This window comes from Monodelphis domestica, chromosome 4 (assembly GCF_027887165.1).
Source record: "Monodelphis domestica isolate mMonDom1 chromosome 4, mMonDom1.pri, whole genome shotgun sequence".
In the NCBI taxonomy this organism is placed as follows: domain Eukaryota; kingdom Metazoa; phylum Chordata; class Mammalia; order Didelphimorphia; family Didelphidae; genus Monodelphis; species Monodelphis domestica.
The window spans coordinates 357,316,849-357,330,314 of NC_077230.1; the positions used below are offsets into that span (position 1 = coordinate 357,316,849).

At 39.9% G+C, this 13,466-nt stretch overlaps 1 protein-coding gene across 1 annotated transcript; it reads left to right on the forward strand.

Moving 5' to 3' along the window:
• Positions 1-12,118: 12,118 nt before the first annotated feature.
• Positions 12,119-13,084, forward strand: LOC100030810 (olfactory receptor 52W1). The gene has a single exon (XM_001380187.4). The coding sequence runs from the start codon at positions 12,119-12,121 to the stop codon at positions 13,082-13,084; it is 966 nt and encodes a 321-aa protein (XP_001380224.2).
• Positions 13,085-13,466: the final 382 nt, after the last annotated feature.

Consider the following 13,466-nt stretch of genomic DNA (forward strand, 5'->3'; position numbering starts at 1 on the left):
TTATGGTGGAACACTATTGTAATAACTATTGTAAGGGTTTGTAAAATAACTATTGTAAGAAATGATGAAGGAATGGTTTCAGAAAAGCCTGAGATGTATATAAGTTGATGCAAAGTGAAGTGAGCAAAACTTACTGTCACAGTAATAGATGTACCATAAATATAATCAATTGTGAAAGACTTAGCTACTCTGATCAATACAATTATCCATGACAACACCAAAGGACTCATGATCAAAAATACTCTCCACCTTCAGAGAGAGAACTGATGAAATATCAGTGCAGGTTGAAGCATACTTCTTTCACTTCATTTTTTTTTGCCATTTTTTGGAACATGGCTAATGTGTAAATATGTTTTAAACTACTTTATAGTTCTTTCCAGCAAAGTCTTAGTCTCACACTTCATTTTGTTGATATGGAAAAGCAGGTTCTACCAAACTAAAAAAATCTGAGTAAAGTTATGCTAACTGTCCAAAAGACTAGATCATACTATGTCAACTGTCCAAAGATTTGATCATCTAATTAAATAGAGACCCATACCATAAATCTTAAACAAGAAGTGATTAATTTTTTAGGCATAGCAACTCATAAAATGGAATATATGTGAATGTGTGTATACATGTATAATTCCTTCTCTTGTACTTCAAAAAATTTCAAAATTTCAGATTTGAAAAAAATACAACAGTAACTGAAGCCCAGGTCACACCAAAAAAGAATTATCTAGTGAATAGCATATCTCATAAATACTAAATCTTTGAATGAAGACCTCCAATGGTATGGGGGTGGGGAATAAGAACCAACTACCTTCCAGGAGTTGTTAGGAAGCTTATTCTGATAAGCCTAAATTTGTCTCCTTGCAATTTCTATGAATTGTTCCTAGTCCTACCCTTTGGGGCTAAATAGAGCAAGTCTGGTGTTCTTCTACATGACAGCCTTTCAAGTATTTGAATATTATAGGGAACATTGAAAATTACCATCCTCAGTCCCAGAATTACATCCAGAATACAATTTTCCTGTATTGATTATACTACCTTTTGAAGGATTAAATTATCATTAAGGCATAAGTAATAATCGCTAGGTAAGTACCCTGGGATTATAAATTGTGGCCCTATTTCCAAGCCTAAGCAGATCATTACAAAGTTCATTTGTAAAAATATATGAAAAGGAGTGATAGAATACAGGCAGGATTATTCTCACTAAACATCAAAAAGCAAATGAGAGGGGGCAGCTGGGTAGCTCAGTGGATTGAGAACCAGGCCTAGAGACGGGACGTCCTAGGTTCTAATCCAGCCTCAGCCACTTCCTAGCTGTGTGACCCTGGGCAAGTCACTTGACCCCCATTGCCTAGCCCTTAACACTCTTCTGCCTTGGAACTAATATACATAGTATTGATTCTAAGACAGAAAGTAAGGGTTTTTTAAAGGTAAAGGAGAAGACAAGAAAACTCTAGAGAGTTTTGCATAAGATTTAGTTAAAACATATGCTCCTCAAAGCATTTGTATATTAAAACTCAGGACAACAAACTTCCATGAAGTAGAACAGATTAGCCAGTGTTTTCACAGTGCTCAAAGCACAGTAATTGGATTCTGACACCTCAGTACCTAGTTGTTGAAGAAGTAACAAAGAAACTTAAAATGATGAAGTCAAGAACAGGAATTATATTTTATCAAATACATTGAAGAGAAATCTGTTCTGGAATCATTATTATTCAATTATCAGTTACCAATTGTCATTGACCAGAGTTCTCACATCTTTAGGGTTCTTCATTTTTCCAATGTTGTCATCAATTCATACAAGTCTTCCAAGATTTCTCTGAAACTGTATCCATCATAATTTTATTTGTCACAATAGTATTCCATCATTTGACTGAACAACTTGTTGAGACTTATCAGAGAAATTTGCTGCAAAAAAAAATTTGTCCAGCTATCTGTTTCCTTACTAATTTTAGATTGAATGATTTCATGTAGAAATTTTTTGATGTTATATAAGATAGTGCAGTGGATAGAATACTTGCCAGTCCTGGAGTAAGGAGAATTGGGGTTCAAATCTGATCTCAGACATTTATTAGCTGTGAGACCCTGGGCAAGTCACTAAAATCCTGTTTGCCTCAGTTTTCTCCTTTGCAAAACGAACTAGAGAAGGAAATGGAAAAACATTCCAGTATCTTTGCCAAGAAAAAAACCCAAGTGGGGTCAGGAAAAGTGAGGCATGACTAATCAACTAAATAACAACAAAATTCAAAATTCTCAATTTCATCTTCTCTGAGTCTCTTTGTTCCTTATTAGTGATGAACTATTCCTCTATCCAAGGTCCTGTGGATTTTAAAAGAAAAGAGAAAAAAAATTATTCACAGTGGAAGAAAAGAGGAAGAAAGAGGGGAAAACCACTATTTCTCACAATAGGAAGGTTGAAAAATAAAAAGTATATAAATACAAAGGAAGGAGTTAAGAGAGAAGACATTTCATGAACTTCATTTTCTCTGACTAGACAAAGTAAAATTGAACATGTATTCAAATATGCACAGAAATATAGTCCCGTAAGGTTTTATAAGCACTTTAAGTACATTTTAATCCTCATTTTATCTTCACAAGAACCCTGAAAAATAGGTGCTATCATTAGCCCCATTTTGCAGATGAGGAAACTGAGGCCGAGCCAGGGTGAATGACTTCCCCAGAGCCACTCAACTTAACAATCTTGTGGTTACTTTCTCATCTATTTTCCCTCCACTTGACAATAGAAAATAGAAAATGTGAGTCATTCTTCTAAAATTATCTTTTACCAAACTTTCCATGAGTTATCAGAGTTCTATAGGGTTCCTAGAGACAATGTATGTTACTAACTCAAAGCGGAAAGGATCCTGTGGGGAGATTGTTGTATAAATGGGGATTTTGAACCTTTGGACTTCATCCCCCAGAAGTCCCTTAGTATTTCCCAAAATTCCTTTTAATCTCTCCATGGTCATGTTTGTATAAGTTCTGAGGCTCTACCTCCCTCATCCTCTTTTACTTGTGACCTGGATGAGTTCAGGGATTTCTTTTACTTTAGTTATTATTAATAAAACTTTATAAAATATAATATTTAGTTATTGAATATTAATTTTAAAACCCACATTGTTAAGAGTCTCTGCCTAAAGCAGAGTTCTAATAGCAACCTAGAGGGAGAGGCTTCAGAGGTCAGGAGGAGAGGAAGTCAGAAATGACCAACTTCTAATCTACACTCTGTAGGGATTGGAAAGGGAGATGTTTGGAATTCTACAGTTGATGGATAAGAGCTGGGGTGACCGTTTGGACAGCAAAGGACTGTGAGAAGAGAACCGTGGACTGAAGGAGATTCTGGAGAGCCCTAAGTCTTCTGATTCAGGACTGAGAACTGTGAAGTTCAGTTCTGAGTGGCTGAGGGACCCCCCCCAAAGCCACAAGAGGGCCCAGATTTCCTTCCTTTAACTCCTGAAGCTTCATTTTCCAAGAAATCCATGTTACTGTTTCCTTCACCTGCCACCAAGAACTCTGTTCCTGAGGAGGAGTGGGAAAAGACTCACACAAAACCTGAGACCAGTCCTCTTGCTTCTTCTTGGTCTCTCCCAACCTTCCCTGAACTGATTAAGATTTTGTTTTAAGATATAATAGCTTAGGGATCATAAAGAGAGCAGTTGGGGGAATAAGGTGTTTGTGGGCTCAGGCATCAGGTCCCTTGATCCAGCTGCTGTGGGTTTAACTTGACAGGGCAACCTCCTCCCATTTTCCTTCAACCTTATTTCTACCCCTTCCCTTCAAATAAATCCTTAGTTATAAGTCAGATTTGGGTTTGGCCTATCTCTTCAACAAAGAAGAGTGTTAGGTAATTGGGGACAGGGCTCAAAGCTTGAGTCCAGACCAAAACCAGTCTAGGTCTGCCACACATTCTCCATTGAGGAAGACAGATTGGAAATCTTCCTCAGAAGTTGCTGACAGCGAAACTGTCTTCTCTTCCTCTCAGATTTTGTTCTTATAGGAACTCAAGGGATAAAGTCTGTTAGATATCCCTTGAGAAAGGAAAGAGAAAGTCATCTTTCTCTCTAAGTTACTTCAAACCCCTGCTCCAGTTTCACCCTAGGGAGGGAGAGATCCTGCCATCTTCCCTCTGTCAACAGGGTTCACTTCAACCCCCATATTCTTTCACCCCTTTGGTCCACACAGCTTCTTCACTGGTGTTACATCCTGCCAGTGAGACAAACCATCCAACGCTCTTCATTATAATTGGAAAAGCCTCCCTTCTTTTTTATACCTCTCAAGATAATTCTTGGTTTCCTAGCAACCCTATAGGGTTGATGATCAGATATGTTCCCATCATATCCACAGACCTATCTTCCTCCCATTGAGTAATATAACATAGCAAAATAACATTGAATTTATAGTCAGAAAATCTCAGTCTAAATCCTGATTCTACTATACCCCCACTGCCTCACTTATCTTCATCTTGTTTCTTCCTTCTTGATCATGCCTGTTACTCTCCCCCTGAATACTAGAATCCAAAATCTTTCTTCTGCTACATAAGAAGTTTTTTTAGGTATGTAACCTAATGGACCAGTTAAAAATCTGTCCACTCCTGACTCAATGACCAGCTGCATAACTCTGAGCAAGTCACTTTGCTCTTTGAGCCTCAGTTTCCTCCTCCATAAAATGGAGAGAATGGATCTTCAAATACTATTCCAGGAGAGTGCACAATCTAGCTGGTTCCACCATGAAGTCAAATCTACATGCACTTATTAAATCCTTGCTTTGTGCTAGGCACTGTGCTGGGAATGCAAATAACAAGCAAAAATAAAGACAACATCTGCCCTCAAAAAGCTTACATTCTAATGTGGGAAGACAATACAGAAAAGGAAGTTGAAAAGGTGGGAGGAGAAGGTACTCCCATAGGAGCATTGTAGAGAAAGTCCAAAGAGGTAGAAGTGGAATCTTGAGAGAAATGAAGACATGACTGGCCTGGGTACTTTCCTTAAAAATAGAGATTTTGGGACGATAAAGTCAATCAAAGAAAGGAGTCACAGGTCCTAAGTATACTTCGAGTGATAAGTTCAGGACTGGAATGAACTTCCAGGGTAAGGAAGCTTCTGTGGCATGATAAAGTCTAGAGACTCTGGAGAGGAGACTGGAGAGGTATCGAATATGCTCCTGGTGACATCCTATGTATGTTTGCCTTCTGGGAATAAACTCAGCTAAACATAGAAAGACTCTTCAAAAGCTGACTGGCCATAGGTTGATAAATTCTTTGGTCATTGCCATCCATGGAATTAAACATCATTTTCCTACAAAAGCAAGAGTAAGGGGGCACCTCAGTGGATTGAGAGTCAGGCCTAGAGATGGGAGATCCTAGGTTCAAATCTGACCTCCAACACTTCCCAGCGGTGTGACCCTGAGCAAGTCACTTAACCCCCATTGCCTAGCCCTTACCACTCTTCTGCCCTGGAACCAATACACAGTATTGATTCCAAGGTGGAAGGTAAGGGTTTGTTTTTTGTTGTTTGTTGTTGTTTTTTTTTTAAATTAAAAAAAAAAAAGCAAGAGTAACTTAGTGATCTTGTAGAGAAAATTCTTGCCTCAAGTAGGGCTGTGATAGACAGCCTCAAAGCTCTTTTCCACTTCCGAGATTTGGATTCAATAATTCTAATATTCACTCTGTTTAATTAATGGAGTTTTGTGAGTGTTCAATGAAACAATAGTGTGTGAAAGTGTATTAGAAACTGTAAAATGCAATATGACTTGAAGCCACTAGGTGGTGCAGTGGATAGTGCAGAACTTGGTATCAGAATGACCTAAATTCCAATTCTGCCCCAGACACTTCTAGTTTGTATGGCTCTGTCTAGGTAAATCACTTCACTTCTATCTGATTTCCTTTTCTTATCTAGAAATGGGAGCAATAGTAGCATCTCCCTCACAGGGTTGTGAAGAAGAAATTATCTAATGTGTAAAGTGTTTTGCAAACCTTAAAAGCACCATGTAAACTTAAAAATATTATTTGTGGTAAGGGACCATTATTATTACATCACCCTATTTTTGCCAGCTTCAAAGAACTAAGGACCTATATGCATCCATCTAGAGGAAGTCAGGGAAGAGTTATCTAGGGATGGGGAAAGGAGAGATCTCAGGGGACAGAACGACTTAATAACCATGTCCCTGAAGACACCTGGTTCCTTTGCCTTGAAGTCCCTATCTCCAGGCCTCTTGCCAACACATAATTGTGTGTCATCTCTGCAGTCCTGTGGTCATTCCCCAGTTTTATGCCTGCTTTCTGCCCCATCTCTACCATCATGTTGCTCCTTCACTCTCTACTTGTCCCCTGATTCTGTACTAACTCTCCTTCCCAAACCATTCTTGCCTCAGAAACACTGCCTCCTGTCACTGCTCTACCATTGCTGCTTTGGGGTAAGTTCTGAATTTTCCTATTCCCTCTTTCCTCCTGCACAAAGTCCCACTCCAGGCCCCCCTTCCTCTTCCTTTTCTCCTTTCTTTCTTTAGTTCGTTTTTCTAGTTTTTTTCTGATATAATTCTTAAGCAGGGATATAGTGTGGTTGACCCAGAATCAAGAAAATCTGAGTTCAAATCCAACCTCAGACACTTACTAGCCATGTAATCTGGGCAATCTCTGTTTGCTTCAGGTTCCTCATTTGTAAAATAGGGATAACAACAACATCTACCTCCCAAGGTTGTTGTGAGGATCAAAGGAGATATTTGTACAGTACCTTGCAAATCTTAAAGTGATGTCTAAGTACTAACTATTAGCTATTAGTCAGTGGGATCCCCAGAAAAGGACCACAGTACCAGAGGGGAAGGGAGATAAACGATGAGAAAGGACCAAGAAGGAGAAGGGATGCATTTCTGTTGGTGACTGCTAATTTTTCTTCTATTTGGCCCAGGTCCATATCATAAGAGAATGTTGTTGAAGGGAACATTTAGCCTAGAGAAAAGAAAAATCTCAGAGGGAAATGATCACTGGATACAAGTATCTGAAGAGCTATCATGTTGGAAGAAAGTTTACATTTGATCCTCTGGGTTTCAAATAGCAGAGCAAGAAGTAAAGGAAGAAAGTTGCAAGGACAGATTTGAGATCTAAATAAGGAAAATCTTCCTAACTACCATAGCTGCCCAGAAGTGAAATAGGGTGACTCAGGAGTAGTTCGTTTCTCATTATTGGAGCTCTTCACAGCAGGAATCATGGTATCACAGAACACTAGAGTTAGAAGGGATGTCAAATCCTGGTCATCCAGACTTTGCTTGAAGACCTCAATTGACAAGAGATCTACTACTTTCCAAGGCAGCTCATTCAACTTTTAGATAACATTAATTCCTGGAAAGTTTTTCCTAACATCAAATCTAACTTTGCAACTTCCATCTACTGTTTCTAGTTCTTCCTTCAGGTGGTAAACAAAACAAGAAAAACAGCTTGGGTGTGTTAGAGGAGATACAATGGAAAGAACTGTGGTTCTGGGATAAGACAGCCTGAATCTGATTCTCACCTCTGCTGCCCACTGCCTGGATGACCCTGGGCAAGTCACCTGAACTCCCCAGACCCAAGTTTCCTCATTGATAAAATGTTAGATTAGATGACCCCCAACATCTCTTCCAAGTCTGCTCTTCTGATCCTATGGCCTTTAAATGCCCTTCCAACTTCTTCCATTCTATGAATCAGGTCCTTTCTGACTCATGTCTATATCATGCCCAAGTTAAGGCCAATATGGGTCATATCAGCCTTCAGACCCAGATGATACTAACCTCCTTACCTAAGCAGAATTACTGCCCTAGTTTGCACTCATGCTCATAGCTTCTTTACCTTCCAACACATTCTTTGTTCTTCCATTCCCCACTCCTTCCCCTATCATAGAGACATTCTATTTCATTGGCCCTACTTCCTCTTTCTCAATACTTTTGTCCTCTTCTGTAAGAATTAGAATTAGATGTCTTGGAGAAAAAGCCTTGAATGTCATCAATTTGGTCCATAATCCTAGTTTAACAACCAGTTGAGTGACACTGGTTCAATACCCTTCACAACCTCAGGTTCTTTATTTTTGAAATAATGAGGATGAGCTGGATTATGATATCTCTTCTAGGTCTATGATTTAATGACCTAAATTAATTAATTTAATTAACAAGACCTAGATTGTGGGATCTGGGAAAGAACAGAAGTAACTTTAATCCAATCTGATCTTTTTTGCAAATGAAGAAATTAGATTCCAGCAAAGAGATGTAGTTTGTCTAAACTTAAAAAGATAGCTAATGGTAGAGTCAAAAATAGTGAATAAATCATCTGGCATCAAGTCAATTAAACCCCACTGCCTAGACCTTATTGGTCTTCTGCCTTGGAACCAACACACAGTATTGATTCAAGGTAGAAGGTAAGAGTACTAAAATTTAAAAATAATAAATCATCTGGCATGAACTAAGAAAAGCAGTATGATTAAGTCAGACAACACAAAGTTGGAGTTGGAGAGGCTTAGGTTTGAATCTTGACTCTGACACTAACCACCAAGCAAGAGCAAGTCACTTCACCTTTCTTGGTCTCAGAATCTTCATTTGTAAAATGAAGGAATTGGAATAAAAGGCTATGATCCCTTTCAATTCTAAATCCCCTGAATCCTATAAATTAGACAGGTATGCAATAAATCTGAAAGGCAGCTAGGGGCTGATTCATTGCTCACATCAAATGTCAGTGTTGTGCAATTTGGATCTCATTTTGCCAGTATTAGTGAAGTGGCCATTGGAGAGTTTTTGAGCAAGGTCTGCACTATACTTTGGAAAGATTAATCTAGCAGCATGTACAAGAGAGCTAAAAGGAAGAAATGAGAAAGAGCTGGGAATAACATGAAAAGAGTTATCTTCAAGCTATAAGATGGGAAGCTTTACTTCAATTCTCATATGACAAAATACTAGAATGTACTATGAAAGCGATGAGCACTTAAAATGGGAAGCAGTGGTCTCTAAGTCAGCAAGGTTTCATCAAAAACAAATCACAGACAACTAACTGCCTTTCCTTTTTTGAGCAGGATTTCTAGACTGGTAGAATGGTGGATGCCATAAACCTAGAATTCCATCAAGGTGATAGAAGGATATTGGCCAATCTAGCACAATTATTTGTCTTGAAGAACTTGTTGAATGACCATAACCAAAGAGAATTAAATGATGGAAGTATCCAACAGGAAGAGTTCACTAACTGAGTGCCCCAGGGATTTAGCCTTATATTGTTACATATTTCTATCAATGACTTAGTTGGAGTCATAACTGATATAATTATAAAATCTGAAAATGGTACCATGCCAAGAAAGATATCGAGCAATAAAATATAGATCTAAAATGATCATGATGAGTCATAACTCTAGACTGACTTTCATAGAGTTAAATAGGGAGAAATGTAAATGAATACACTTGGGTTCAAAAAATTAACTATACAGATATTCATTATGGAGGTTGGTATCAACAAGATAATAGTTCCTATGCAAAAGTTCTGGGTGCTCTAATGGACAGCAAGCTCAAAATAAGTAGTGTAATACCATAAACAAAAAACACTAACATGATCTTAGACAACATTAAAAGGATCACGGCAGCTAGTGATTGCCTCCATGAAGTATATCTGGGTCAACATGAGTAGTATATTGTGCTTAATTCTTCATGCCATAATTTAGCAGATGCTTACAAGCACAAACACATCCCGAGACAAATGAATGACCAGAATGGTGGAAAGATTGAAAGCCTTACCATTCAAGGAAGAGGTTGGGGTAATGTAGATAATTAGCTTAGAAAAGAGAAAACCTACAGGAGACATTGTCTTCAAGATAATTGGCTTCAAGTATTTAAAGGGATATAATTCAGAAGAGGAATTGTACTTGACCTATTCAGTCCCAGAGGACAAGACCCAGACAAATGAATAAAGGTTGCAAAGTAGATTTAGTCTTGATGGGAAGAAAAGTTTCTACAATTAAAGATGTACAAAAGTGGAATGGACCTTCACTGAAGATCTTCAAACTAAGACTTAATGAACTGCTGGTCTGAATGTTATAGAAGGTATTCAGGAATGAGTTGGACTAAATGGTATCTGAAATCCCTTCTAACTCTGATAGTCTATGAATCTATTAGAATAAGTTCATCTTCTTTTCTTCTACCCCAAAACTTGCTCCTCTTCCTCACTTTCATATGTACTGATGGCAACACTGACCATCTCAATCAGCAAGGTTTGAAACCTTAGTTACCCTTCACGATACTTTCCTCTTACCACATCAATGTCTTTCTATTCCTTTTCGCTATATACACTGCCAACACCTTAATTTAAGCCTTCATAGCCTATCACTTGGATGATAATTATAGCCTCCCTGTCTCAGAGCTCTCCTCTCTTCAGTTCATCCTTCACACAACTGCCAAAATAATCTTCATAAGGTATGAGTCTGGTCATGTCACACAGCTCCTCAAAAGTCTTAAGTGGCTACCCATTGGCTAAAGATAAAATACAAACTCTTTAGACTAATATTTAGAAATTTCATCATCTAGATCTATAATTCCTTTCCAAGGAAATAAGATTAGATTTTCAGTAATAAAAATGAATTATCATAGTGCAGTAAATCTTAAAACTGAACTATGACTTTTGGAATACCTGAAATAAAATCCCTACTCTTAGGTTCATAAACTCAACTATACAAATACAGAATTTGGGTAGTAGCTTAGCATGGATAGGCAATAATTCATGTGAAGAAACACAATATGTCATAGCTCAATACAGTGCCTTCAAAAAAAGGGTTCAATGTGTACAATAAGGGAAGTAATCAGTTTGTATATATTTGACCTTGATTACACCAAATCGAGAGTATTATTTTCATTTCCAAAAATCAAATTTTTTTTAGTGAAATTTTATCTCATTAAGAAGACAGTAATGATGATGAAAAGCTTAGGCAACAAAAATCCTTACAAGAATCTGTTAAGGGAACTGGGGATGTTTAGCCTGGAGAAGAAAAGAATTGAAGGAACGTGGTGGTTAAATTTAAGTATTTGAAGGGTTGACCCATTGACTTGTTCTACTAAAACAATAAATTGGGTAATAGAGGCTTGAAGAGAGCTGAAGGACTATTAATGGATCCTAGAAAACACAGAAACAGATAGGCTTGAAAGAAAAGATGAAAAAATTCACCTTGACAATGTTAGGAAGATTACCTTATTCTCTCAGACCAGAAGGGAAAAGGAAACTAACAGGAGTACACAGAAGAGTTATGAGGTATGAATGAAAGAGAAAGAATATTTAAGGAAATTTGTCTCCAATAGCCCTTTTCTTCTTGGTAAAGAAATCAATCATGCTAAGAGTGAGCAGCCAGGAGTGGGATGAGATTCTTTAAGGAAACTAGAAGTTCAGAATAACGTCAGTGGGGAATCGGAGTAGGATATGACTAAAAGGATTGCCAGCAGCAGAGAAAATCCAGAGACGATTAAGAAGTATGAATTTATCTTGAGAAAAATCAGTTTAATTTCATAACTTCCTTCAGTTACAATCCATAATTCAAGGCAAGAATGAATAAAGAAAGCAATAGTGATTTCCCAGAACAGGGCATTGACCATTATGGGCCCTATTTTCTATTCCCAAACCCATCTGCCCTGGAGTAGCCCTTTACCTAGCCATGTTCCCCTGAAGGCCCTGGATGTTAAGAGTTCTCTAAAGTAAGGCAGAGGGGGCAGCTGGGTGGCTTGGTGGATTAAGAGTCAGGCCTAGAGACGGGAGGTCCTAGGTTCAAATCTGGCCTCAGCCACTTCCCAGCTGTGTGACCCTGGACAAGTCACTTAACTAACCCCCATGGCCTAGCCCTTATCACTCTTCTGCCTTGGAGCCAATACACAGTATTGACTCCAAGATGGAAGGTAAGGGTTTTAAAAATTAAAATAAAATAAAATAAAGCAGAAACCACACATTTCATCCTTTTTCCACTCTCACCATCCTTGTCTCCCCACAGAAACTGGACATCTCAGAATCCAGGTGGCCCCCACAGCCTAAGGTCATGGGCTCTCCAGAAGTGAGACTAAACCACCATCCCAGCCTGGAGTCACAATTTAATGGCTCTGCTATAGTCTCTCCTTTCATTCCACTATTCTCAATCTCCAGCCACCATCAGGGATGACAGAGCAGCCCCTACTGTCAAACATCACCTTCCCCTGCCCAGCTTCCTTCCTGCTGACAGGCATCCCAGGACTGGGCACCATGCATGCCTGGCTCTCCTTGCCCTTCAGCTCCATGTACTTACTGGCCCTGCTGGGCAATGCAGCTCTGCTGGCTGTAGTAAAGGTGGATACTACACTGCATCAGCCCATGTTTCTGCTCTTAGCTGCCCTGGCTGCCACTGACCTGGGCCTGGCCTCCTCTGTAGCCCCAGGACTGCTGGCCATTCTGTGGCTTGGGCCCCGGTCCATCCCCTACGCTGCTTGCTTGACCCAAATGTTCTTCGTCCATGCTCTGACTGCCATGGAATCAGGTGTCCTGCTAGCCATGGCCTGTGACCGTGCAGTGGCCGTGGGGAACCCACTACGCTACCCAACCCTGGTCACAGGTGCCCGGGTGGGTTGGGTAGCCATGGCACTGGGGTTGCGGGCTGTGGCCATCGTAGTCCCCTTTCCGTTGCTGGTGGCCCGGTTCAGGCATTTCCGGATGAGGAACGTGGCCCATGCTTATTGTGAACATATGGCTGTGGTGGAACTGGTAGCAGGCAACACAAGGGCCAACAACATCTATGGGCTGGCACTGTCTCTGGCGGTGTCGGGAGTGGATGTGCTGGGCATCGCAGGCTCCTATGGGCTCATTGCTCGCACTGTGCTCAGGCTGCCCACCCGTGAAGCCCGAGCCAAGGCTTTTGGTACTTGCAGCTCTCACATCTGCGTCATCCTGGCCTTCTATGTGCCTGGCCTCTTCTCCTACCTCACACACAGATTTGGCCGTAGAACCGTCCCCCGCCCGGTGCACATTCTACTCTCAAACATCTACCTGCTGTTGCCCCCATCTCTTAATCCACTCATCTATGGTGCCCGCACTAAACAGATCCGGGACAGGCTCCTCTCATTCTTCACACCCTGGAAGAATCAACTTTGATAGGATGCCAGAAGGTCTTGGAACCATTAGAGAGGCTTGAGACCTGTCCTCCATAGCTCCTCCTTTCATCAGCCATATAATCAATAAGCTCTCTAATCAATAAGCCATCTAATCAATAAGGCTGCTCACCCTTGATCTGCAGAGTTCTGTGACTTCTCCACAGACTAAGTCTGAGCTTTTCCGCTATCTACATTGTCCTCCTTCCTGCCTTCTGTCTTCCAAACCCCGCTTTTGAAAACTGCCTCTGAACTCAATTGCCTCAGGAAGCCCTCCTTATTCATCTCCTGATCCCAAAGCATTATGGACCCTCCTGTACCCTGCATGCCCAAGACTGTGCCTATAGTATCCTCTGCCTATTCACAAAACTTAAGACCTTTGTCAT